At 40.4% G+C, this 26,939-nt stretch overlaps 1 protein-coding gene across 1 annotated transcript in view; it reads left to right on the top strand.

Annotated features, from left to right (window-relative positions):
* Window positions 1–26,939, top strand: part of ptprt (protein tyrosine phosphatase receptor type T) — a 438,297-nt gene that overhangs the window by 395,426 nt on the left and 15,932 nt on the right. Inside the window, exons 25-33 of the mRNA XM_078247539.1 lie at window positions 7,650–7,735; window positions 8,438–8,474; window positions 9,042–9,139; window positions 11,206–11,322; window positions 20,176–20,330; window positions 22,379–22,514; window positions 25,151–25,300; window positions 26,114–26,287; window positions 26,460–26,591. Of these exons, the coding sequence (XP_078103665.1) occupies window positions 7,650–7,735; window positions 8,438–8,474; window positions 9,042–9,139; window positions 11,206–11,322; window positions 20,176–20,330; window positions 22,379–22,514; window positions 25,151–25,300; window positions 26,114–26,287; window positions 26,460–26,591 (1,085 nt within the window). The remainder of the gene's footprint in view (window positions 1–7,649; window positions 7,736–8,437; window positions 8,475–9,041; window positions 9,140–11,205; window positions 11,323–20,175; window positions 20,331–22,378; window positions 22,515–25,150; window positions 25,301–26,113; window positions 26,288–26,459; window positions 26,592–26,939) is intronic.

The raw sequence follows: 26,939 nt of genomic DNA, 5'->3' as shown, positions 1-26,939 counted from the left end.
AATATCACGGCCCAATATATTCTCGGTTAGAGGCCTCGCCCCTACAATTTACGACATGGCGAGATGTAATTCCGGCTAAGAAGCGGCGATTGAAACCCTGATGTCTCAGGTCCATTTGCACTAACTTGTGTACTATTTGGCAGCCTGAAAACTGGTATTAAAGGCTGTAGAAAGAATGCGGAATGGAAAGAGATCGCTGATGCAGTCAACAGTGTTGCCGTAGTAAATCGGACTCCAGCTGAAGTTTATTTAATGTTTACATTCTTGACATATGTATGCTATAGTCTTAATAGTAATATACAGGCTTATAGTGCAATCTCTTAGGCCTACATGGTGTACCTATATTTAAATAAACACACAGTAGCAGAGTCTTTTATTTTACTCGTGTTTTTGTCATGAGTCAGATCCAGGCAACCGTGAGCTGTGAGGGAGAGCGTGGGGAGAGCGTGGGTTGTGCATCGTCATGTTTCCTGTATTGAATATCATTGCCAAACATAACATATAGGCCCGGCTGTTGTGTTTGCGTTGCTGCATATAAACAGCTTTTCAGCGTATTATTAGCTTTTGTAATACCAACTTGGGAAATTCAGGAGGCAAAAATCTTCAAAAGCAGAAAAAAAGGTGTTGATGTGAAAATGTTAATCTCTCGTTTTCTAACACCGTTCAGAAGTCTTTCCTGCAGGCTAACCGTGGCCGGCTAGCTGTGTGCTTGCTTCAAGCACGCCACCCTGCTGTAGCACTGCATCAATCAGTAAAGTCATAAGCATAAGCATTTCAGTGGCTTAAGAAAAACACACACACAGATGATCCCTTTTTTATCCGCCCCCCCCTTATTTTTTTCCCATCCCCCCTTTCTCTCAGCCCCTATTATCATTCTTCCTCATTCCACCTTATACTTGCCAATTTCTGTTCCACCCTTTTCTTTTCTTTCGTTTTTACCTCTCTCTGACTCTCCTTTTCTTGTTTTCTCCGTATAATCTCCCATCTACCCACCTCCTCTCTCATTCGTTTCAGAGAATGAAAATGCAAGGGGTGAACTGGAGCATATAAAAAAAAAAATGAAGATAATCAGACTAAAGCATGTCTGCTTTATCTGCAATTACCTGGCCGTTGCCATGGTACGACTTAACAAAATCACTGCCTGCCATGTGACATAATCACCTCCATATGTGTCTGAATACTATGGATGGCTATTAGAGCACAGAACAAAATAATTGACGTTCAAAGGGAATATGGGGCTAAAACTGAGTTAGTTTTGGTGCCCTGTACTTTGTGGAATCTATATTTGAAAACTCTGTAAGTAGTGGTAGTGCTAGTAGTGTGGCTGCAACCATAAAATGTAAAAATTGGTACAAATCTACGGAAGAGGATTGGGGCCACATGTGAAAAATATTATTGAGTTCTCAGTTTGAAATCAGAATTCTGAAAATAAATTCTGAGAAAAACTTAAATACATATATTTTTAGACTTTCAAAAAAAGTCAGAATTCTGACTTTAAACTCAGAACTCAAATACTTTTTTTTCACATGTGGTCCTAATCCTCTTCCATACAAATCTGTTTGTCTCTAAAAGTAAAATTTTAATTATTCTTAACCCCTAGTGCTCAGCTCCCTGAGTGATTTAAAGCATCCAGCAGGCCTTAAGCTAAAGTGTGCTCTTTCCATTTAAAACAATAAGCGACGGATAATGTAGAGCAAGCCGATCATTATTGCGAATCTCATCGGGGTCCCGAATCAGCATGAAGGGGTTCAATTTGAAATAATGACCTGCTCGCTCTACACTATCCTGCTTATTACAGGTATTATTACACGGCTACTCATACAGAGGTTTCCCGCTGATGAGGCCTGTATCCCGGTCAGGATGGTTAACTTTACCGCTGATGAGCACGGCTCTCCGGCTCCGGTGAGTGAGCTAACCGTTTAGCTAACTAAGGCTACATTTACATTGCTATGTTTTGGTTTTGAAGCAAAGTTTTGAGCCAAAAGCGATCTCCTTGCACAGTGTTTTTAGCTCCAGTAGAATAACTAACCTCTGTTTAAACTAACACACCCAAACCGTATATATCTTGTGAAAATCCTCGTATACTGGGCATGAGCGTGCAGCGCTAAACAGGAGGCAGCATGTATACTCCGCCCGTTGCTGGTAGTTGCAAGACATTCTCACTCTCCCATCGCATTAAAGGTCCAATATGTAATATATGTACTGTAATAAATCCAAAAATGACACCAATGCCTCATCAGATATTAAGGAAACATGTTAAGCTGAAATACTATCTTTTTTGACAACAATGCTAATGTCAGTATTTTTTATTTTTGAAATTTAAAACATTTGTGTACTCACATTGAATTATATAGCTAGAGTACCCGAGTTGGTTAATCGCAAAAACAGTTGAGACACAGCCAGTAAAATGATCCCGACTAATCCTGGCTAACAACGCTATGCTAACCCTGCTAACTGCTAACGTTACCACGCAAGCAATCCACAGCTGTTTACAACGTGTACAATGGTGAGTTATTTTAAGCCAAGAGAGGGAGGCTGTGAATCTGAAAGAGAGGACCGTGAGTTTGCAGTGTTTTTAGTAATTGTTGCCGCAATTCTAAGCCAATGAAGTGTGTTCAGTCGGGTGGAATTCTAAGCCGAAAAAGTGTGCCTGTCAGTTGGATACAGAGCTCCACGTGAGCATGGGCTTTTATGACTGTCAATATAGCCAGCATCTAACGTTAGCTACTCCGCTGTCTAACATTGTTGGATGCTGGGTCTCAGCCTTGCAACCAACGTGAACTTCGAGTCTGGGCAGTAGGGGGCGGGGAAGACGACTCTCTCCAGTATTTTGAATTTGTAATGCAGTAACTATTTTAAACACTAGCTGTCAGTATTACATATTGGACCTTAAAATACGGACACCTGGTCATGTGCCTTTAGCGTTTGACATTCACGCTTAAAGTCTCCTTTAGCGTCGGGGCTCTTGATGTCACTTTTGACGCTCTGGGTCAACTGCGGTCACGCCATCTACACTTGAAAATATATTGCGCGTCTACACGAGGTTGCGTGGTAGGCTCAAGGTGTATGCGCTTGGTGTCAGCAGACATTTAAAAAAATATTCATAATAAAATGAATAAAATCTAATTGTTTTCTGCAAACTCCACCAGATTCTTGTTCTACATCTCACTGACTACCACTGTGGTTATTTTCATGTTGTTCTTCTGTTTTATTATTTAATAATTGCCACAGCAATATTTAGTAAATTCATAAAAATTTCAAATCAAATTGTTTTCTGCAAACTCCACCATATTCTTGTTCTTCATCTCACAGACTACCACTGTGGTGATTTTCATGTTGCTTTACTGTTTTATTATTTAATAATTGCCTGCCAAAGTCCTATACTGTATACCTGGCTATAAAGCAATATTTAATACATTCATAAAAGTTTCAAATCAAATTGTTTTCTGCAAACTCCACCAGATTCTTGTTCTACATCTCATTGACTACTACTGTGGTGATTTTCATGTTGTTCCACTGTTTTATTATTTAATAATTGCCTGCCAAAGTCTCATTTTGGAGATTTTTGGAAGCAAAGTCCCATTCAGCTGCTGTAAAATGAGTACAAATATGAAACTGGAGGTGCCATAAAAAGACTTTGGTCCATAGTTCCAGGCAATGATTGACATAGTTGAGTTAAGGACATATCTGACGACACACCCAGTGAAAATTAAACATTTTTACTGTACAAGTTTTGAGAATTTTTAAAGTACATTCACACTACATTCCTGAAAACTGTAGGTGCTATACAAAAAACGTTGCTCCGTAAATCAAGACACATGCACTGTATTTACAACACTGTTAGCTTATGACACAGCACATACTGTATGTGGCATCATTTCCGACACAGACAGCAATCCCAATGACCTGTCTTCACAGCATCAAGCTGTGCTGTGTCCATCTGTAGGCAATGGGCATGAAACCACTGGGAACAGCTGTCACACATTATCTTTGCATTCAGAGGATGCCGTGGTGGGTGATGGTTGAACTACAACATCCCTGAAATGATTCTGACCATAGACCTTTGTTGCATGTCATTGTCCATTTTTCTAACCTTTGCTTCCTGTCATCTATCTTTTGATTTAAAAAAGAAAATGCACAATAAAAACTAAAAATTAAAAGACTCATACAATAACTTACCCAGTCGGTGATGGAAGGTCCGTGGCTGGGTGGTTTTGTTGTTGCGCACATGGCACAGTTGATCTTTGTGTCAAACACTAATATACAAAAGATTATTTTAGATCTGTAGTACTACAATATCACATAATAACTATGAAAGGATCTCACCCACCTGAGGCTTTAAGTATTTCCAGAGCAAAATGTTGACGCTGCTGTGCCATCTCTCTCTTTGATGTACCAAATTCCATTTTTTGGAATTTTGGGAAAGGCCTCCATGACTGCCTTTGCCATCTAAACAATGACACAATATGTGATGTACTTTTGATAAAAAAATGTTGGGATTGTAAATGCTGGAAAAAAAAATTAAATCCAAAATGCTGAATTAATGGAGATCATTCAAAAATCTGGTAATATATTGCAATATTAATCTTACCATGATGACAAGTACCCCACAGCTATTTCCATCCTGCTGCACTGGGTGTTGGATAACACCTCCTTTCCATTTAATGTCAACCCAGTCAGTCCTGCCAAGGGAGGTCCTCCTCATTTTGAAGTACTCACTGTGTGAAAATTATTTATGAGATTAATAATGTTCTATATGCACTTAGACACACACATACAATGTGTATAAAATATTAAAAAATCAACAGCATTATGTGTCACAAAACGGTTAAGACATGTTAACAACATATTCCCTGAGGTTGGCATCCAGTCACTGTCAAGGCTATAGCACATGATACAGTCAGATCATTGTCATACTCACAAAAAGAAACAATGACACTCTTAATAACTTACTTAACTGTGTTTTATGACCAGCGGCCAATTATTGTTAGTCTGTTACTGACCATTGTTTCTATACTAATGTTCCTTTCACTACCTTGACTAATATTGTGACATAACTTGATGAGGGATCTAGTTAGGAAAAAAAAACTGTAATTGCATACTTCAATCTTTTTGCAGCATGGTTGGAGTCTGTCAGCTCTGTGGAGCTGCGTTCTGGATCAACCAAATGCACACAGCTTGTTGCTGTACTGATGTACTGAAAACACAGGAAACACATTAAGTATTATTCACAAATCATTCCCAACCTCATGAAAAAAATTCATAATAAATACCAACAAAGTTGGTACTAACCAGAAACTTCCAGTGTACATTGTGTACGTTCACAAAAGACACTATTGCTTCGTAGTTGTCAAAGTTGGTCTGTTACACATCCAAACATTTACATTTTAAAATGTTTTTATTTAAAAAAAAAAAGATTTATTAAATTGTATCTGCTTTTTCATATTGTACACACAGTCACACAAACATGTTTTATCAGCTAACATTGAAACAATCAAACATCTGTACGTCGACACGACAAAAAAAGACTACTTACCCTGGATAAACTGTTCCTTCTGACCACTTCTCTTCCCAAAGAGGATCACACCAGCTATATAGTGATTGAGAATATGAATTCTACTTCCCAAATTCAAGTCGTTGGCAGTGTGATGAAAGAGACTCTGGATGATCATAAGAGAAATTCTTATTTAGAAGGTTAAATAATTTCATCTGAGAAACAAATATGTTCCAACAGAGTGTTGTTGTACCTTTCCTCTAACTTTAAATAAAACCAGAACTCACAGACAGCAGTCTTTATTCATTTAGTTCAGTTAACAGCTTTCATATTTGCAAATGCGGATAACCAGCCTATGATGCTAGAGAGAGATGCATATTGCAGTTCAGATAAAGATATTTTATACACATTTTTTTAGAGAATCACAACTAATGAGATGTCATTTAATCAAATATATCATTCCTTGAATTATGGAGCAGTGTTATGATTTTCTCAAAGTTCTGTAGCAAATAATTTTAAGCAGTACAAATGTTTGGTTTGGGTTTAGTCCCAGATGTCCTTAACTCAAATATGTCAGTCATTGACTGGAACTATGGAGCAACGTTTTTTTTTATAGCAACTCCAGTTTCAGGAATGTAGCTATTTCACTGTTGAAATGTGTGAATGTACTTTAAAAACTATCAAAACTTGTACAGTAAAAATGTTTAATTTTCACTGTGTGTGTCATCAGATATGTCCTTAACTCAAATATATCAGTCTTTGCCTGGAACTATGGACCAAAGTCTTTTTATGGCACCTCCAGATTCATATTTTTACTCATTTTACAGCAGAAGTATGGGACTTTGCTTCCAAAAATCTCCAAAATTATACAGTGTAATTGTTTGATTTTCAGTATGAGTGTATTAAGTTGAGCACTGTACTCAACTATGTCAGTCATTGCCTGGAACTATGGACCAAAGTCTTGTTATGGCACCTCCAATATAGGACTTTGGCATGCAATTATTAAATAATAAAACAGTAGAACAACATGAAAATCACCACAGTGGTAGTCTGTGAGATGAAGAACAAGAATATGGTAGAGTTTGCAAAAAACAATTTGATTAGATTTATTTTATTATGAATATCTTTTAAAAGTCTGCCGACACCAAGCGCAAACACCTTGAGCCTACCACGCAACCTCGTGTAGACGCGCAATATATTTTTAAGCATAGATGGCGTGACCGCGCTTCTCCGAAGCACAGATGGCGTGACCGCAGTCTGGGTCAGGACGTACTGACTGACAACTATCCACCGAGATGACGAGGCAGAGGGTTTTGAGTGTTTAACAGTGGCCAGAATGAAAATAGAGACATTAATCTAAAAATGTCAATTGCTGTTCACACGGTTATTGGTCATGGATTATTTGGCAGTAAATAAACTAGGGTTGATGAGAGAGGCAGCTCGTCTAATGCGAACATGTTTTTTGTCTCATCGCCTTGACTTATTCAAATACTATTTGTTATAAATCTGCATTTGGGAGTGCAGTAGAAAATGTTTATTATTTTTATGTTTTTTTTCTGTCATGCCAATTTAGCTCATCTGAATGGAATTGAGGCCAAATGAACTGAAGTGAAAAAGTAAAACTACTTAAAACTACTGAACCAAACCATGTTTAGTTTTTAATCAACATTTTTTTACATAGAGTCAGTCAGTCAGTCAGAAGTTGTGATTATAGGATGAGTGAATTATCGGTCAGCTTTGTTCAATTTGTGATATGGCATTTCTATGGCTGTGGTTTGGTTAGGTTTAGAAAGCTAAACCTACTTGTTAGGTAAAGGTTGTCTTTATGGGTAAAAGAAACCACTGTTGATGGAGACTGGACTTGAACCGCAGTCTCTTGTGTCAAACGTGACAAGCTTTATTTGCTCAACCACGACTTGTCTTTGCTACTGAGAGAGGACTGTTTGACTTTGCATGGCTACAGGTTGCTTGGTTGGTACAGTACATGTAAACATGGGTCCTTTTTTAAGAATTTTAACAAACAGCCAGAGCTGTCATGTTTCTGGTTCTCCTGACTTTAGGCCTGGTTATTGAGTTGGTTCCCCATCCAGACAGTTAGCTGCTCCGATCTGTGGGTAAATGTAACTTTAGGCCTGTTGTATTTTTGTGCTATCTGACCCCACAGACGATCACACCAGAGTCCGACTGCAGCTGCTGGACGGAGACCCCCACTCTGACTATATCAACGCCAATTACATTGATGTGAGTGTTTACACACACATTTGTACTTATATACACTTGTGTATGCTTGTGATGGACCGGGGAGTAAAGAACTGAAACAATATAGTAACCCTACCTAAACCTAATTATAACACCAAGTCTTCACCCTCGGAGAGGAGGTAAGAATTATAAAATGTGTCCTCACTTTGCAAAATGTCCTCTCTTTGGAGGTATAAATTTTAGACCTCCAAAAAGTTATTTGGATATTTTATGGGAGGACCTCCAAAACATTAGTTATCGCAGGTTTAAACTGACTGTATGTGTTCAAATACATTCAGATTGTAGTATTTTTTTGCAGATTTCGCCAGTAGTAAAGTACAATGATACAAAGAAGTGAAAGAAATGAGACAAACTGACAGTAAAGTAAGAAGGGGATGTAATGATGAAGGAATAAGGAGATGGGGAAGGAAGGATTGACAGAGGATTGGAGGGAGAAAAAGAGGTGGTACAATGTTGATTTTGAAATGCAACTATATTACTTTGTCCATCTGGGAGGACACAGGAAATGGATAACCTGGGAAAAGGTGAAAGAGGAGAGAATATTTCTTTTTTACATAATGTAGAAACAGGAAAAGTAACAGTAAAAATTGGAGAAATGAGGACAATTTGGAGGAAAAGAAAAAGATGGAGATGACGAAAGTATGGAGAGATTTTTATATGCCTCACTTTTTTTCTGTCTCACAGGGGTACCATAGACCCAGACATTACATCGCCACACAAGGTAATTAAACTGACATGATGAGTGTGTGTGATTCTACATGTATGCCGATACGAACAGGAGTGAGTGAGTGTTTGAGTGAGTGAGTGTGAGAGTGTGTGTGTGTGTGTGTGTGTGTGTGTGTGTGTGTGTGTGTGTGTATGTGTGTGTGTGTGTGTGTGTGCGTGTGTGCGTGTAACAGCCACCTGGTGCGTGTCGTCCTTTCGGCCTAGAAGGCTATTACAACAACCTCCTAAATCTAAACCGCCGTATAAAATCCTCCTGACAAATTTAAGACCCCATTACCTCAAACCCACTAACCACTATCTGGGATTGATAGTGTGTGAGTGCATGTGTGTGTGCGCACGCATGTGTGGCTCCTCGTTCATGTGTGCGTGTTCTTTGTGTGTGTTTGTGTAAGTCTGCCCTGTCAGTGGTGACGTATTTCTACATGACGTTGGAATAAGGGTGTGTTTATACACACATGTACTCAGTTTGTATGTGTCTGTATCTTCATATATCACTTTTGTGTGTGTGTGTGTGTGTGTGTGTGTGTGTGTGTGTGTGTGTGTGTGCGTGCGTGTGTGCCAGGGCCCATGCAGGAGACAGTGAGGGATTTCTGGAGGATGGTCTGGCAGGAAAACTCGGCCTCTATCGTCATGGTTACCAACCTGGTGGAGGTGGGCAGGGTGAGTTCATCATCCAAAAGATTACAAAATGTGTGTATGTGTGTGTTTGATTAAGAGGCAGGATAAAACTGCATTATAGAATTCATTCATTTAAGGTACCAAGTGTTATTGTATTTCACATAATCTTGATTGCACTTACAGTTTAAACAGAATCAAACAAATCAATCTAAAGTGACCCAATGTATATGAAGTAATGTAGTGGAGTAAAAAGTACAATATTTCTCTCTGAAATGTAGCGGAGTAGAAGTAGAAAGTGGCATGACAAGAAAAGACTCAAGTAAAGTACAATTCCGTCAACATGTGTACTTAAGGACAGTACTTGAGTAAATGTACCTTGTTACATTCCACCACTGTGGTAACCTGGTTACCGTAAATCTGTGTATACTAGGTCAGTAATCCGATTGGTATCCCCTGACCCCAACCTTTTCTGGAACCATGGCTCACTTTCAATAACTGCATTAGTGATAGAAGATGCTTTTTGGTTCCTCTACGTACTTGCTTAAAGCTGATTAGAAACCTGGTTACTCGTAGAGCTGGGCAATATATCGCTATTATATCGATATCGTGATATGAGACTAGATATCGTCTTAGATTTTGCATATTGTAATATCGTAATATGGCATGAGTGTTGTCATTTCCTGGTTTTAAAGGCTGCATTACAGTAGAGTTATGTCATTTTCTGAACTTACCAGACTGTTGTAACTGTTCTATTATTTGCCTTTACCCACTTAATCATTATATCCACATTACTGATGATTATTTATCAAAAATCTCATTGTGTAAATATTTTGTGAAAGAACCAATAGTCAACACTACAATATCGTTGCGGTATCGATATCGAGGCATTTGGTCAAAAATATCGTAATATTTGATTTTCTCCATATCGCCCAGCCCTAGTTACTCGTACACAGTACATGGCTAAAGTAATCTGCGTTTTCCAGGAGAAATTTAGCTGGTTTTTTTTCTGTAATCCCCGAGCCTGATTATGGACACCATGTCTCTCATTTACACTATGTTTAAGAAATCAGCTCGCTGGAGAAAGCCGACCGTAACCCAGTTACTTAAAAGCATGTAAAGAAGAATGCACAGACTGTTGGTGGGGAGAGGATGCAAACCCTGATCTCCAGTATGGTCAGACACTTTGTGCTCCCACCAGGACCTCCTCCCTAACGCTGCTGATATAAGAACGTCACGCTACTCACCTGCTCTGCTATGGAAGATAAAGATACATTTTGAATGCTGTTTAATTCTGGGAAGGACAGTCTGAGCAGATGGATGTTGATGATCAGTGCTCACACTCTTGACAGTGTCATAGAGTCAGCCAAGTCCACATAAACCAGTGGTGGGGGGGGCCCACAGTTATAACATGGGGGGGGGGGGGGGGGGGGTTATGCAATGCGAGCAATATATAAAAAAAATAATGCATGGTTCTGCTGCACTGCTAGCGAAGCACGGACAAGTTTGTGAAATGACTTCCATGTAAGCGTAAAGCAGACAATAAAGGTACTCCAAACGCCACAACTACCAAAACAAAGACAATAATACAGTACACAATTCCATCTAAGGAACCTAATTCTATTTCCGCTTGAAATTATTTCTATCTACAAGAAGGGGTGTCAGCACAAAAAAGTTTGGGAACCACTGATTTCAACAATAATGAAACTGCGAACCAAATGTTTACACCAACCTTGTAGCATAATTGGAGCAAAAGCCTGCTGATGGTTTTCAGGACTCCAAACATCTGATGATCCAGATGTGTATTCTAGTTACAACTGGATTTCTCGCATCTGTCTCCACAATACCACAGCCTTAGGGTGCCTTTAGTTGTCGCTTCGAAATGACTTCACGATGTTATCCAGTAATTTCAAATCAATTTCTTTCAAATGATGAATGTCTGCTGAGTAGCAAGTTAATTATGCAGGTGAAGCAATCTTGATATTATTCATCTATTATATTATTCATGGTGAGTGCTCATGTTATTCATTCATGTTAATGCTCATTGGGTGATGATGATCGGCATGTAATACTTACTTAACCACATAGTTTGAATGTGACCTGTCTTCCAGGTGAAGTGTGTGCGTTACTGGCCGGATGAGACCGAGGTTTACGGAGACATCAAGGTGACGCTGATAGAAACTGAACCCCTGGCTGAATACGTCATACGGACATTCACCGTGCAAAAGGTAAACATCATCCAAATTAAACTGTTTTCTTCCCTGATATCACACACTGATGCACATGTTGATTAGCCTGACAAGCCAGACCCACATCAAGATGTTGTGTCTGGGAACTCACCATTGACAGGGCTCAATCCGAGGGGCGGGATAAACGGTTGTCTTTCAAATTCCCTCTGCACGCAATAGGATAGCACTACAACCAACCACAGCAACGAAGAAGGTAGAGAAGCTAGCTGATAGATTAAACTTTTGCCGTGTCCGGTCGGCAAAACTCCGAACACATCTTCCTTTTTTAAGAATGACTTCAGTGCCGTTCTTTTTTCTTTTCTCAAAGAAAAGCTTAACTCCAAGTCTTCCAGAAGACCGCTGTTCCCAGAAGCAGCAGCCATAAGCCCGCCCACCGACTCCATACACGATGTGGTTGGCCTGACCAGAGTTTGGTTTTTCCAGCTCGCAAGCCAACGGAGAGTTGCTAGACTGACCCTGGCTGCAAATTAAATTAGCTGCCGCTAGGGTGCGTCTAGATTTCTAGGCTACCTGTTGATATCTTTGACATAGTATTTTCTAGAGATGTTCCGATACCATTTCTTCCTTCCCCATACCGATTCTGATACCTGAACTTGCATATCGCCCATACCAGTGCATTTAAGTATCTATAGCATTATTTTTTCACAGCTGTAGACTACTAACTAACTATTGATGTGATATGATTGCTATAGTTGTTGTGTGGCCTTGCTCAGGTTAAACTCTTTGTGAAACATGAACAAATACATACAGAGAATGAATGCCATGGCATTTTCTTTTATTATCTAGTTTTTGTCATTCATAACGAAAAAACAACATCAATAAAGTACTTTTTTTTTCTGGGCTAAATTACGTGGTATCAGATTGGTGCATCGACTTTCATGCTCACCGATACTGATATCGATATCAGCAGTTTAGGAAGTATCGGAGGCATTTCCGATACTGGTATCGGTATCGGAACAAGCTCTAGTATTTACTCAGGATTTTAATGTGGTAGCAGGATGTCATATTAGGGATGTAACGATACACTCAACTCACTATTGGATAGGATTCACGATGTTAAGTTCACGATACAATTTTCTCAGGATTTTTTTTTAACAGAATGAGCTGCAGACAAATTACTGGAAAATATTCCTTTATTTATATGAACTGTGCAAAACAACAAGACGTGTCCTCTTATCAACAGTGCAACTGGAATTGTATTTAATCTCACAATTCATAACAAGAATTAATAAAAAAATTATATATATATAGATTTTTAAGCAAATCCCTCATCCAAAAACCTAAATGAATAGAAAATAAAATCTCTTCAAATAAATGAGCAAAGAAGTCGTTGCGACGTCTGAAGTCGAACAAATGAAATCAAAAGATTATGCCCTAGGCTATTTAAAAATTCTCAACCGGCGGTTATCTTTACACATTTATATGGATTTTGAACCGATTCACGATGCATTGTTACAAGTCATATTAACATTTTGTGGCTCTAGTTTACAGAATATTTCCCACAAGACCCCAGATGGGACTTGAACCCTTGAATTATGCTCTCTAGCTGCTCACTTCCCCTCATGTTACTTATGGCTTCCATTTTTGGATTACCATTACTGCCAACGTGTGATTGGGGATTTGAAGCCAGCGAGAAGTGTTGACTTATTTGTTTCTGAAGGTTTAAGAGGAGGCTTGAAAGCGTAATCGGGTCCCTTGTAATCAGGCAGGAGGGATTTGAGAGGAGAACAAACGAATGCAAGTGGAAGACAGTGCCATTGTTGTTGTAATGCTGTTCACCGAGGCTCTGCACAGTCAACGCATAAACAGCCGAAACACACTTGACAATGAGAGAAAATAAGTCTGATCCAAATCTTTGATTTTTTTAACTACTTTGTTTACATCTTCTTCTTCTTCATAGCCATATTTCTATTCAGCTTTTCTTCTCTATGTTGTATCTACTGTTTCTCTGTTATTTCCACCCATTTAACTTTCTACTTTGCTTGAGGTAATTTCATTTCAGTTGACTTATTTGCGTGACTGCTCATTAAAAGTACATTCTACTGTACTTCACATGGAAACAATAATTCATAATTATTAAAACCATGTACAAAACGTGATACAACTTTAATATCGGACACTCGTAATAACTAAATTGCTCGTTCCTGCCTGCTGTATTGAGTTTTTTTCTCTCTCTCTCTCTCTCTCTCTCTTTCTACACCTCTTGTACATCTCTCTCTATTTTTTCCATCCTGTTTTTTCTTCCCTTCACTCGTGCGAAAAGCAGCTTATGAAGACGAGTCTTCAAGTCCTCGCTGTCAGCTCGTTTAGCAAACCATTAATCCATACCACCTCTCTCTGTGTGTGTGTGTGTGTGTGTGTGTGTGTGTGTGTGTGTGTGTGTGTGTGCACAACTACTCTAAAATTCAAAGGAAAGCTGACTTTGAAATGCCTGCCATTTTGCAGTGTGCATTAATACGTATATGAACACACACCAGACACACAAGCTCATTTACACAAAATTCTACAGTAGGTTCTGTGACTTTTTGTGTGTGTGTGTGTGTGTGTGTGTGTGTGTGTGTGTGTGTGTGTGTGTGTGTGTGAGAGTGAGACTGAGTCTGAAGAGAAAGCAATACAGAGGGGGACAGAGAGAGAGAGAGAGAGAGAGAGAGAGAGTATACTGTGTTCAGTGAATACAGAGAACAGGATCATAAGGAAAAGGTTTATTAATGGCAAGTACAAGAAGATAAACCAAGCACTGAGGACGAGAGGGTGACAAAGTGAGAAAGAAGAAAGCGAAAATCTGCATGAGTGTGTGTGTGTGTGAGAGAGAGAGAGAGAGAGAGATATGCAGGATGAAAAAACAGGCAGATCACAAGAAACATGTTTGAGTGTTAGAATCAGTCAAACAATAGATGTGGATAGAGGAGGCAGTAAGAATAGTGTTCCTCTCCTCACCAGTGTAAAACGTTTTTTTTTTTATCGTTTTATCTGCGAAATTGGAAATCTTTCAAAACATACCATATAAACTAAGTGGACAGGGGCGGTTGTGACTGAACCACAGCTCCCTGTATGGCAGCTCCGCCACCATCGGTGTGTGTGAGTTTGTGTGTTCGTCTGTAAGGAAAATTGTTAAAGGTGCCCTGCCACACAAAACCGTTTTTACTTGCATTTTTTAAATGTTAGGTCCATATGTGTTTGTGTTATGTCGTGAATGTGAAAATGAAGTGCTACCTCCTCTGTCAGCTCTAGCCACTGAAAAGAAATAAGCGGAGAAATCAGGCCAATTACAAAAGCTGGTCAGTGTGACGTGGTGTTGCCTGAGCTCATTGCTATTCATGAGCTCGCCCAGTTGCGCTGGGTAAAGGATGCTGATAGCCAGGCTCTCATTGGCTAGCTGTTAGCCAGTCAGAGTCAAGGAGCTTAGCTCGTTGAATATTAATGAGAACTGGCACAATTCGAGCTGAGTTTTCCTGTAGACTTTCTATACCACGCTAGAATGGCTTGAAACAAGGTAACCAAGGCATCTTTTCCACAAAAAATGTTACAGTGTCCATGGTAGAACTTCAGACATTACCACAAAGTAATGAAATACGTGTGGCAGGGCACCTAAAAGCAGTCCATTTACCATTTGTTTCACAGAGTAGTGTCACCATTTTGAATCATACAATCCACATGAAAACAAAGTAGGGATAATCTTAACTTTACACCATCAGGTAAAAGCCATATCCACTGGTTAGAGAAAAAAGAGCCTAAACCCCAGTGATTATCCTGATCTGATCTGGATGTAGTCATCCTGTTTGGTCCTTTGTTAAATCTGAAAGCAGGTCAGCCAAGAACATTAAATCAGACGTACAACTGGCACCCAAAACAAAAGACAGCCTTGTAGTCCCATGTGTAGCTGAAGTGTATCATTTTTGGAGCCTTTTTTTTTTATTTTTTTTTTACTAAACACAGTTTCTCAGTATTTTTAGAACCCAACAAGAAAATGCGACAGGGCTTAGTTCACCCGATGGACCACATCCAAAACAGCAGAAAAGCAATCTGGCCTATGGCACTCAGATCTGGAGAAACCAAACAATTGCGTGCCACAGCGAAGACCAAACTGTACAGGGCAGGACTCAGCAGTGTACACACATCTACAGGCAAACAAACACAGCTTTGAGGACCAGCACATACACGTATTAGACAGATAGGACAGATGGTTTGAGAGATGTGCAGAACAGGCTGTTTACAGATGAAGCCATCTGTAATTTCCTGTCCCTCCGAGCTGGGGCCCAAGCAGGTCCGTGGTGGGACTTTGGTCTGGCATTAGCTGGAATAAAATCCTTTACATTCATTCCCTGAAAGAACAAAGCAGGCCTGCCTTGTTGCGTGATCCCAATTTTGCTTCAAAACTTGCCATTTTCAGTGTGTGGCTTGCTAGCTCAAAGGTTGTTGTTGTTTGAGTTTTGCGCCGATTATCCAGTAAATTTGTTGATCCAGACTAAGGACAAACTGACCAAATGTTTTTGACACAAAGACATTAGTAACTGCTTTAGTTTTAGGAAACAACACCACTAAGTTAGAGTTTGGAAAAGATTGTGGGTGTTAAAATGTATTTATTTTAAACTAGAGGAACCCTCCCTGAAGTGGGTTGAAACACCATTTGGAACACCGTTTACAGTGCCTCAAACCCCCACCACCTACCTGACCGTGTTCACATTAGGATGTGATTGAGAACAGGGACTCAACGTCTTCATTTAACTTGGGTTTTCCACTTTGAGTGAACCCGCCCCACTGGTGGGCGTGATTGCCCCATGGGGATAATACCTGTATTACTTCCACAAATCTCTGAAACATCCTCCATCAAATCTCTAGTCTAGTAATTTGGATAGGATTTTGATTGATCTGAGCCTTCACAGAGAAATGGTTGTACGGGACTTTACAGCCAGTGGCAGGCATTCAGACAAAGACAGCCCTGTGTTACAAGAAAGGGTAATTTAGTAATTATTATGTAATGTGTTTTAGTAATGTCTTCCCACTAGTTCTTCTCTCTCACCATCACATTCATCTTTAACTTTTTGAAGTTTTCAAGCCCACTTTCAGGATTTCTTTTTGAATCCATTTTTCATCTGCATGGTTTAAAATCTTGGAAGCCCACTTAAGCTATTAGATGGAGGACATGGCAACACATACTGAAAACGGAATTTTTTTATGTTGTGTCCACAACACAGAAAAAACCCTACTAATGTCAGGGTAAACTTGGGATTAAATAGCCACCACAACTACAACAGTTTAGCTCTCAGCTGAAAGAGAAGCTGTGCATTTTGTCACAGTGACCTCGAGGAAGATGCTGCTCCTCGCTCGTTCAGTCATTACAAGTAGTTCCAGAAACCCAAGAGAATAATAACAATGAATCATATTAAAACGCAGCACATCTTTATGTGTAACTCTTGGATTGCTCACATGAAAAGCAACATCTCTGAAAGTGCTCTTCCTTGAAAGTCACTTCCTTTTTGAAGCCAGGGCCCATTTTGGGCGTCGCCATTTTAGCATTTTGGAGCCAGAAGTGACCATATTTGGACAAAAATGGCGGAGCCCGTGTTTTTTATGTTTTCAATGGCATTGTGGTAAGCTAAACACTAAAGAGGGAAAGTTGCGGATTTTTAACCCTTCTGACGTGAGTAAACATGGTCCTTGGGGTACTGGCGCCGTTCGTCTGCAAGTACGGCAGTAAACAGAAAATTAGCAGACATTCCCTTAAATCGCCAGCTGATGCTAATGCTAGCTACCTAGCTTGGTTGGTTGGCAGAATGCTGAATAAGACATTTTCAGGCGACCAAAGTGTTCCAATTAACAAGTGTTCCATTAAAAGTGAAAACACAGTAAGAGGGCCAAAGTTTAAGATGGAAACACGGACAACCCAAAAACAAGTTCAGGTCTATTTTAATGTCCACCGTGCCATGGTTAGCATTGCTAAGCCTCTGTCCTGATTGACAGGTTGGTGTGTAGCCACACTCCTAAGGCATCCCCTGCTTTATCATCTATTTAGGTTTAAGGAGCTTCAGCATTGGCTTCACTTTTCACCTTTTCAGCTTTTTCATTTTTTGCTGTAAATGGATTTGATAAAACAAAGGTTCACTGCAGAACAATGATATATATACTGTATTTATATATATATATATACTGTACTTATATCCATATATATATATATATATATATATAATTTGTCACTCATCCAGTGCAAATTAATCTTGACAAGAACACATTTAAAGAAGGCGATAACTGCCGCAGAGATCATTCTCTTCTTTCGCAGTGAAGAGACTTTAAAGTGCTTCTACATCCCCATCACCATTTTCAACATGCCAAGCACCTTAATTCAGTGTTGTTTTAGTTTTTTTTTTTGAGGCCCCGGCTGGGTTGGACCGCCGTCTATCAATTTAGAGGAGTAATTTCAACATCATTCGAGAGCAAATCAATGGGAAGTCGAGTTATCAAATCACCTTGTGGTTTTCTGGGTTTTATTTTTCTTCTCTCTGCCTCCACGCCTCTCTCATTTCTGTCTTTGTATGTCTGTGTTTCTCCCCTCTATCTTTCCCTTCCTCCTTTTTCTTTGTCACATATATCTTCATCTTTCCTCACACTATCGTGTTTTCTCTTTCTGTGTATCTCACATTCCCTTACCCCCTCCTCCCTGACCTCTGCTCCTTAACACTCACAGTCTGTTTCTTGACCTTTCTCCATGACTTTTCCCTCTTTATGTCATCCCTGCTTCTCAGGTTATCATAAAGCATATGCCAAAACCAAGAATTCACTACAACCTTGTCTATCTAAGCCAGAATGGGAGCTGTGATAGCAACAGTTTTCTCCCAGTTCCATTCTTAGAGAGTAAAATGAAGTGAGGAGGGCATGTTTCTCTCCATTTAAGCCCTGTTTAGTTCAGAACCTAAAGATTTGAATTAATGAATCAGAAGCATGTAGTTTTGTGGAGAATAATGTAACCGCTGGGAGCAGAAGAGGGGGGGTGTCAGGAGCTGTCAGAAGGTCGGAATATTTCTACATCCTGTGCCGAGAGATGCAGGTCAGAATTCAGCTGTTCCTTAAGAGGTTAAGCCACTTTCTACTTCAGACCCACTGGCCTATCTCATGTGTTTGTACCATTCTCCAGGGATGCTGACATTTCAAAAGAAATCATTGAAATTGTGCTAACTAATATCAGTAACATACTGATATTAGTTAGCACAATTTCAATGTTTCTTTAGCAATGATTTCTTTTGAAATGTCAGCATCCCTGGAGAAAGGTACTAACACTTGAGAGAACGGAAGCTCTTCTGTGTCTTCATCTTCTAAGTTTGCTACAATTTAGTGGCATTACGTCTGTGTCCCAGGAAGACACTGTGATGTCAGCCTTAACTGCTATCAGTTCAGCATCAGAATGCCATCTTTAGTTGCTTAATAATATCCCTATTGTTCGACAGGAAAGCATTTACCAGTCCTTTGTGTTTTTTCGAAAGTTCATCATTAAAATGTCAAGATGCTATCTTGTAGACAGCCACAGTGGAGGATTGTTTCCCTCTCATTTTCATATAATCTCCTTTGTTAAGGACTGAAATGTCTCTTTCTGTATCTCTTTCGAAGAATAATTGGTGTGGAGTCTAATTCATTTTTTATCTCGTTCTTTAAAAAGCTTTCTTTCCAGCTAACTTTCCTTATCTCTACTGTTGAAGAGAATGTCTTTTGGCAAGTCATAAAATCATACTTTTCTCAAAACTTTATTTGTTTAATAAAAGCACATTCCATTCTCTATTTTCGGCAAGTGTTTTAGGTAAACGGTATTTTAAAGCTTTCTTTAAGTACGTATTTAAAATACATACAGGAAGGAGCTGAAATGACTGTTAAACTGTGTGAATTAGGCAGCTTAGCTGAACCATTGCATTTCCCTCTGTTAAGTCTTTCCCAAAAGGGCCATCATGAGATTTGTGAAATCAATTAATCTTTTTTTTGTGGAGCCAAAATGGCCATCAGTTTCCTCAAATCTCCGCTGTAAATTAGGCAAATGAGCAACGATAAGTCTTCCTGTCTCTCGTTCCCAAAAGTGGCCCAAAGTGCCTCCTTGACATCGACGAGATCGATTTATTTTCCATCCAAAGCCAAAGAGGCAGAATGGCCCCTAGATTCCTGAAATCCCCGCTGTAAATTAGGCTGCTGAACCATGATATGTCTTCTTGTCAGTCTCTCCCAAAAGGGCCATGATAAGATGAGTGAGTTCCATGCATTCGTCGCCGTCAAGAAAAGACGGAAATGGCAGAGAATCGTTTCCCTGCACTTGCTCATTATAAGATATGTAGTCTCACGTTGCCAGACCTTCCTCCACAGCGCTGCGGAGGAGGGTCTGGCTAGTCCACACAGCATTCTGGGATGGGAGAAAAATGTGTTCTAGTTTATTGGCATTTTTTTTAAACCAATCACAATCGTCTTGGGCGGTGCTAAGCCCCCGGACAGAGCCACAGAGCCGCTGCAGAATATCCTCGGGAAGCAACTTGTTTTGGTGGAACATGTGTATGTTCAAAAGTTGTTTTAGTCGTGCAACAAAAAACTCAGATTGGAGAAATAGTCTAGCTAGCTGTCTGGATTTACCCTGCAGAGATCTGAGGAGCAGTCAATCATTGTCCTCATAAATCCACCGGAGTTTAAAATTCCAACACAAAGAAAGCGGAAGGGAACGGACATCCGGGCGAAAAGAGTGCAATCCGGCGGAATTTCCAGCAGCACCGGAGCCATCGCGGAAGTGTAATGTCATGGATATAGACATAAGATAAGATATAAGATATGCAACTGAGGTGCAACATCTATCCTGTGTGTGTTTTTCAGAAGGGTCATCATGAGATCCGTGAACTGCGACAGTTCCATTTCACCAGCTGGCCCGACCATGGCGTTCCCTGTTATGCCACCGGACTGCTTGGCTTCATACGACAGGTCAAGTTCCTCAACCCACCTGATGCCGGGCCTATCGTGGCACATTGCAGGTGAGAACACAGTCACTCACATAAAGTACACACAGGCTTTGTACAGATAACCATAATTCCCTGATGGTAGTGGTCAGTGGATGGACAAGGACTAACAAAGCCAAGGTGCTCTTTGCTCAAGGCATGGCAGAGAGTAAAGGGTTTTGCAGGGCCAGTTTTACACGGAGCACATGTTTTTTTTTTGTATTAAAAAAAGAGCCACTTTGAATGTATTACGTATTTCATTTCAAAGCTTGTTTTTGACTTAACTCACTTACTAGTCTCTGACATGAAAAGAAGATGATCATCAAACAAACAAATGTTTGAATGCAATACTTATTGCATATATTTTTGAATCTAACATGTCAAATCCTTGAAATCTCCTCCTTTGTTCCTCCTACACACTTTTTTCTTTGCTTTTCTTCTTTTTCCTTTTTATTAACACAATAGCATGTTTACAGTTACACATACTGTAACATGTTATCAGTACCAATATGACACACGCACACACACACACACATAAACGTCCCTTGACTTAATGCACTTAACGCACTTAAAACTGTGCATACATTTTTGTAAGATATCATACAAACCTCTCTAGCTATGCTCAGTTTAAGTTAAGGCAAATAAAACGACTTGTCCGGTCCGGTCAGGTCTGGGAATAATATGTCATGGTTAAATTAAAACAAAGTTGACCGTTGAAATGTAACGGAATCCATAACAGTGAGACTATTTCATTAACTAATGAATGTATTTATTTATTTGATATTATATTATTACTTTTTTTACGAATAAATGCATAAGCCCTTAACAGCAAAGGAATCAAGAGGTGCACCTGAATACATAAATTCACACACACTCATGGGCACTAATTCCTCTAATGGGACGGACAGAGACGGGGAAACACACAGGGACAAAGACAGACAGGCAATTAGATGGGGGGGTGGAAGTGTACACACAGGCGGAGCGTGGTAGGAAGACAAACAGACAGCTATAGTAAAAGTATGTGGACAGACAGGCAGGAAGTTATGGCAGTCACTTCCAATTTCCGGGGGCAGTCTGACGCTGTTGGCCTGTGTCAGGAGGCTTTCAAACACACACATACACACGTGCATGTGCACACAGAGGCCCGGCAGTATTCTGGTCTCAACATTAATCACAGAGGTTGACAGTCAGTAATCTGCCGAGGCGCTCCCTCTTTTTCTCTCTCTTTCTTTCTCTTTTCCACCGTTCCTTCTCTCCCCACTCTTTTCTCTCCCTCTGTTTCTCTCTCGCTCTCTCTCCCTCACTCTTGAGCTGTCTGTGGGAGCTGTCAGGGGGATTGCAAAGTGAAAGAGAGGTTTCTCCCCTCCCTATCCCCATCCCTCCATCCCTCATCCTCTTAGCTCCCTCTTCATACCTCCATGTGTGCCTCCTTTCCTTTCTTGATCACTCCCCTGTGACGACCACTTCTATCACTCCCAATCACTAACCTCTTTCCAGCACTCCCTCTCTATTCCGCCTTCTCTCCCTTATTCAATTCATCCATCCATGCATCTGTCTGTCGGTCCCTCCATCCGTCTTTTCCCTGCAGGCATTACTGTTCAGGATGTGCCACCTTATCACCTGACATGGGGTATTACAGTCTCTGTGTGTGTGTGTGTGTGTGTGTGTGTGTGTGTGTGTGTGTGTGTGTGTGTGTGTGTGCACGCGAGCGTGAGTGCATGCGTGGGAATGAGACGGAGCGAGAGAGAGACTCCACCCTCATACTCCATGTGTATATCAAGACTTAACACTGTTTTTTTCTATCTTACAATCACTGAAGTCCTACGGTTTTACAGTGTTTCCTCAACATAATATGACCTAATGTGAAAATGTGCCACTTATCAGTTACAGTATTAGTAGAAGTATTAGTAGTATCTCCACAGTGCTGTAGTCTCGCATTGCCAGACCTTCCTTCACAGCGCTGCGCAGGAGGGTCTGCCCGGCATTCCGGGATGGGAGAAAAAACGTGCTCTGGTTTATTGGCATTTCTTTAAACCAGGAGTGTCAAACTCAATAGTCAATATTGTGGTTGTGTGTCTCTCCAGTGCCGGTGCAGGGAGGACGGGCTGTTTCATTGCCGTGGACATCATGTTGGACATGGCAGAGAACGAAGGCGTGGTGGACATTTTCAACTGCATCCGAGAACTGAGATCACAACGAGTCAACATGGTCCAGACAGAGGTCGGTGTGCATGTGCATACACAAACACAAAAGACACACAAACACATGCACACATTATGCACTCTTGCATTTATCGGAAAAACGTTCAATTCAAGTAAGAAGAAATCATCAGGAGCTGATGATTATTAAGAGGAAGTGGAATCGAAACTTACTTAATACATCTGACATACTCCTCTGTCTGTCTGTCTGTCCGTCTGAAGACAGTGTCTCAGTATTTCTTGCAGTCTTATATAATCCATCCCAATCAGTCTATCAATATTAAACATCTCCTGAATAATAGATGACACACACACACATACAAAGTATGCACACATACTCTCTAAATCAAACACACACATACACACTTACACAGATGTAGGATTCTTTGTGTCAGTGTGTGTATGTGGCAGCAGCGCTTGGTGAGGAATATGGTGTGGGATGTAGACACACAGAGATGCACACACATACAGTACATGCATAAACACATACTGTAAGCATGGCATTGCATTGCTTTTGAAGTTTTCCAAATAGTTAGTTGCTGAAACTAATTCCAGTTAAGTTTAAAATTACTTAGTTGTTTGAGGGACAAAGCCTTTTTTTTTATTGCAATTTCTACAGCAGGTGATAAAGAACTAACCCGAGTGAACTCAATAGATGAATTCCCCCAACTGAGCTAACTAGGACTAACTTATACAGTATTCATACAGCAACGACTGTACTGCTAACTGAGATTAGAGTTGGCCAAGCTTACTGTAATCAGTAGACCAATGTGCACCCTCGGGTCAAGCAAAGTCAAAACTTACATCAGTTTCCCACTTCATTTCTAGAGGTTTATTGTTCAGTGTCCCCAAAGCAGTTTGCAAAAAGTCAGCCGAGGACGCGGTTTACTTACTATCCTTTACACAGTGTCATAATTTGTTCTAATTTTGTACTATCAATCACTTTTTAACGATACTGCATCTTCAAATGTTGGCTGTTCCATTTTGGAACAAAAGCATTCATTTCTTCTCTAAGCTACCTTAAGCCTACCTAATCCACCCCCCCCTTCTGCATTCCATTTGTACTACTGATGAAAACCTTGCATATCCAAAAAGTCAACTTTACCAGGAATAAAGAAAAATAGCCTCATTTTCAAACTGACAGCTCAAGCTCTGAACCTGAATTTGACTTTTGAATGGGTTTTAGAAGTGCTAGGTTCAGAGAAGTTACCCAGGGTATCACTGTTTTCATATGACAGCAGTGATATAAAAACTTCCGCGTGTGTGTGTGTGTGTGTGTGTGCACTTGAAACCTAGCTAAATGCACCCTGCCCTGCCTTTTGAATACGTGTGGGAGCAATTTGTGTCAGTGTTGAAGCCGCTTGATGCTATTATAATCCTGCTCCGCACAACACAAAGCAATTCATCTTTTAAAAGGCACAGGGGAAAGACGTGTGTGTGTTAGTGTATGAATGAGTGCCTGTGTGTTGGATTTGTGTGTGTGCGTTTCTGCATGCGATGTGTGTGTATGTCACTAGAGTAGGTAATGGCCAGGAGAGGACATTTCAGTGGTGCTTTTAAAACTCCAAGGGCAACAATTAACATTCGACAGAGAGAGCAAGAGAGAGAGAGAGAGAGAGGCCGACAGATAAAGCCAGAAGCAAATTGAAAAGGCGAGAGACAGCAGACAAACACACATGTGAGAGGAAACAAGAGAAAGAAAGGGGCAAAAGAGAAGAGAAAAAGTGAGTGAACTCTAGATAAATTGGAAAGATAGAGAAAGAGAGAGAGAAAGAGGTAAATTAACATGCACAGTGGCTGGCTGCTGTAGCTCATGGTGGCTGATGCTTTTACCAACGAGCTAGTCGGAGCACAAAGAGCACACTTGATCCAGAGCACAGAAACACTGCAGGGCACTACTCCCTTTTTAATTCACTTTTAGGCTGCAGAGAGAGCGCAAACACACACGTAATTAATTCACACACACTAAAAACAAACAAAAACTGTGTTCACAGTGGAATGTTTGAGTTTGTCGGAGACCTGAAAATGCAAGGGAGTGCAGCTTTCTCTGTCCCAGAGGTGTCGGTGTGCACAGCCACACTGAGAAACTACAGTGGAGTGCTCTGTCTACTCGCAAAGGCCAGAGATTTAGTTTTTATTCAATGTTTTTTAAGCCAAGGACCCCTAAACTGAAAGAGAGACGGATCGGGGACCCCCTACCACATATATTGTATAAAATGAAGTTGCATATTAATCTGGTCCTACAATAACTTGTAGGGCAACCTAAAGCATTTTTCTTGCATAGAATACTAAGCTATTCAAATAGCCTAATAATTGTTGGCATGATTTTTTTAAATCATGTCTTAATGTTAAACACACGTGGAACAGTCAGTCCTTTAGGATGAACTGTATCTGTGGATGGCCGCCTTAGTGACTACATCACCTATTGGCCAGTAAGCCTATCATCAGTGGGGATTTGTATTTGCTAATAATAACATGTTGGAATCATGTTAAGACTTTTTAATTTTTGAAAAAACTTAAAATAAAAAAAATAAAAATTAACAATTATTTGGAGGCCCCCCTAGAGTGACGCCGGACCCCCTGTTGAAGATCCCTGCCTTAGAAGACATTTTGACTCCAGCATTTCTTTTTGATTAACTGCTTTGGCTCATGTTGCAGGAGCAGTACGTGTTTGTTCACGATGCCATCTTGGAGGCGTGTCTATGTGGGAATACAGCCATACCAGTGTGTGAGTTCAGAGCCATTTACTACAACATCAGCAGACTGGACCCACAGACCAACTCCAGCCAGATTAAAGACGAGTTCCAGGTGAGCTCACTCACTCACTCACACTCTCGTTTTGTCGTTTTGTGAATTAAAAACTCTTTTGCCTCATTTCCACCGTGTAGTTCGGCTCAACTCACTCTTGGTACCAGGTTCCTTTCTCTATTTCAATTTCCACTGCGGATAGTAAATGGCAGGTTTGTGCAGGATGTCCCCAAAAACTGCCTTCCTGCTGATTTTGTACAGTGGCCACTGGCGGTATTGCAACACATATTCCTTTGCAACCCAGAAAGAATTTTACCCAGTGGCCACCATTGTAAAAGAGACAAACAATTTTCGGTTATGACTCTTTCTATTCTGAATATTTAATCCATGGACTTTTCATGTTTGAAAAACTTCCCTTGAGCCGAGAAAATTGATTTAAAAACCTGTGACGTCACCTCAATGTAGCCCAGTGGGGAAAACACTACTGTGCATATTCAGTGGACACATATCTTGGAAGCTTAGAAACTTTTTCTGGCGGATGCGCCAGCACCTCTCATTGGAATAAATGGGGCTCTGCCATTAACATTGCATCCAGGTCTTATAATACATCCATGGTCCTGTGTCACGCAAGTGGCGGTTCGCTTGGAACCTCCACCGAGGTGGTACCAATGAAAGTACCAGGTAATATCCACAACTTGCTAATGGAAAAGCAAAAAAGAACGAGTCGAGTTCAGTGGCATGTGGCATTTGTCCTCATATATGAGAAGTACTTTGGTTCAATCTCACTTGCTCTATCATCTTATTCGATACGTAGCCTGTTTGTTGAAAAGTAAAGTTAAAGTAGGAATAATAAGCTATTTTCTTGTGGATCAGACTCTGAACATAGTGACCCCTAGAGTCCGTCCAGAGGACTGCAGTGTCGGTTTGCTACCCAGGAACCACGACAAGAACCGCAGTATGGACGTCCTGTCAGCAGACCGATGCCTGCCTTTTCTCATATCTGTGGACGGAGAGAGCTCCAATTACATCAATGCCGCATTAATGGACGTAAGTCTACATTTTGGGATGTGAATGTGTGTATGTTGTCTTTTTAAAAATGTTAGCGTTTGGGTTTATTTTGCTATCCAGTGCTGCAGAGATGCCTTAATCTATTTGCATTGCTCTGTGTATTCATGTTGTGCTTGCTGTTATTTATTTGTGGTCCATCTCAACACTCCAGAGCCACAAACAGCCAGCGGCCTTCATTGTTACCCAGCATCCTTTGCCAAACACCATGGGCGACTTCTGGAGGCTGGTGTTCGACTACAACTGCTCCTCCATAGTAATGCTCAATGAGATGGACGCAGCGCAGGTACAAGCGCGCACACAGTGTATGGATTAATGGTTTGCTAACAGCAAAGAGCTGACAGCGAGGATGTGAAGACTCGTCTTCATAAGCTGCTTTTCGCACAGAGACACATTCCCTATTTAAATTTCTCTGCTTTTGTCTAACTTAGTTTAGTTTAAGAAAAAAGACCAAAAGACTTTAACATCACAGGGCCTGATCAATATACCCCAAGACTATTTTCATGAATGTGAATGTGTGACAGTCCTCTGACCCAAAACCATTATATACAGAAACAATAGAAACTAATTATTAATTTGTGCAGTAATTCAGCAATTCATCAAGTTATGTAAATCTTTCAGAATATAAATCGGT

This window comes from Sander vitreus, chromosome 4 (assembly GCF_031162955.1).
Source record: "Sander vitreus isolate 19-12246 chromosome 4, sanVit1, whole genome shotgun sequence".
In the NCBI taxonomy this organism is placed as follows: Eukaryota; Metazoa; Chordata; class Actinopteri; order Perciformes; family Percidae; genus Sander; species Sander vitreus.
The sequence above is the reverse complement of the archived record's forward strand: the minus strand, read 5'-3'. Positions and strand labels throughout refer to the sequence as shown.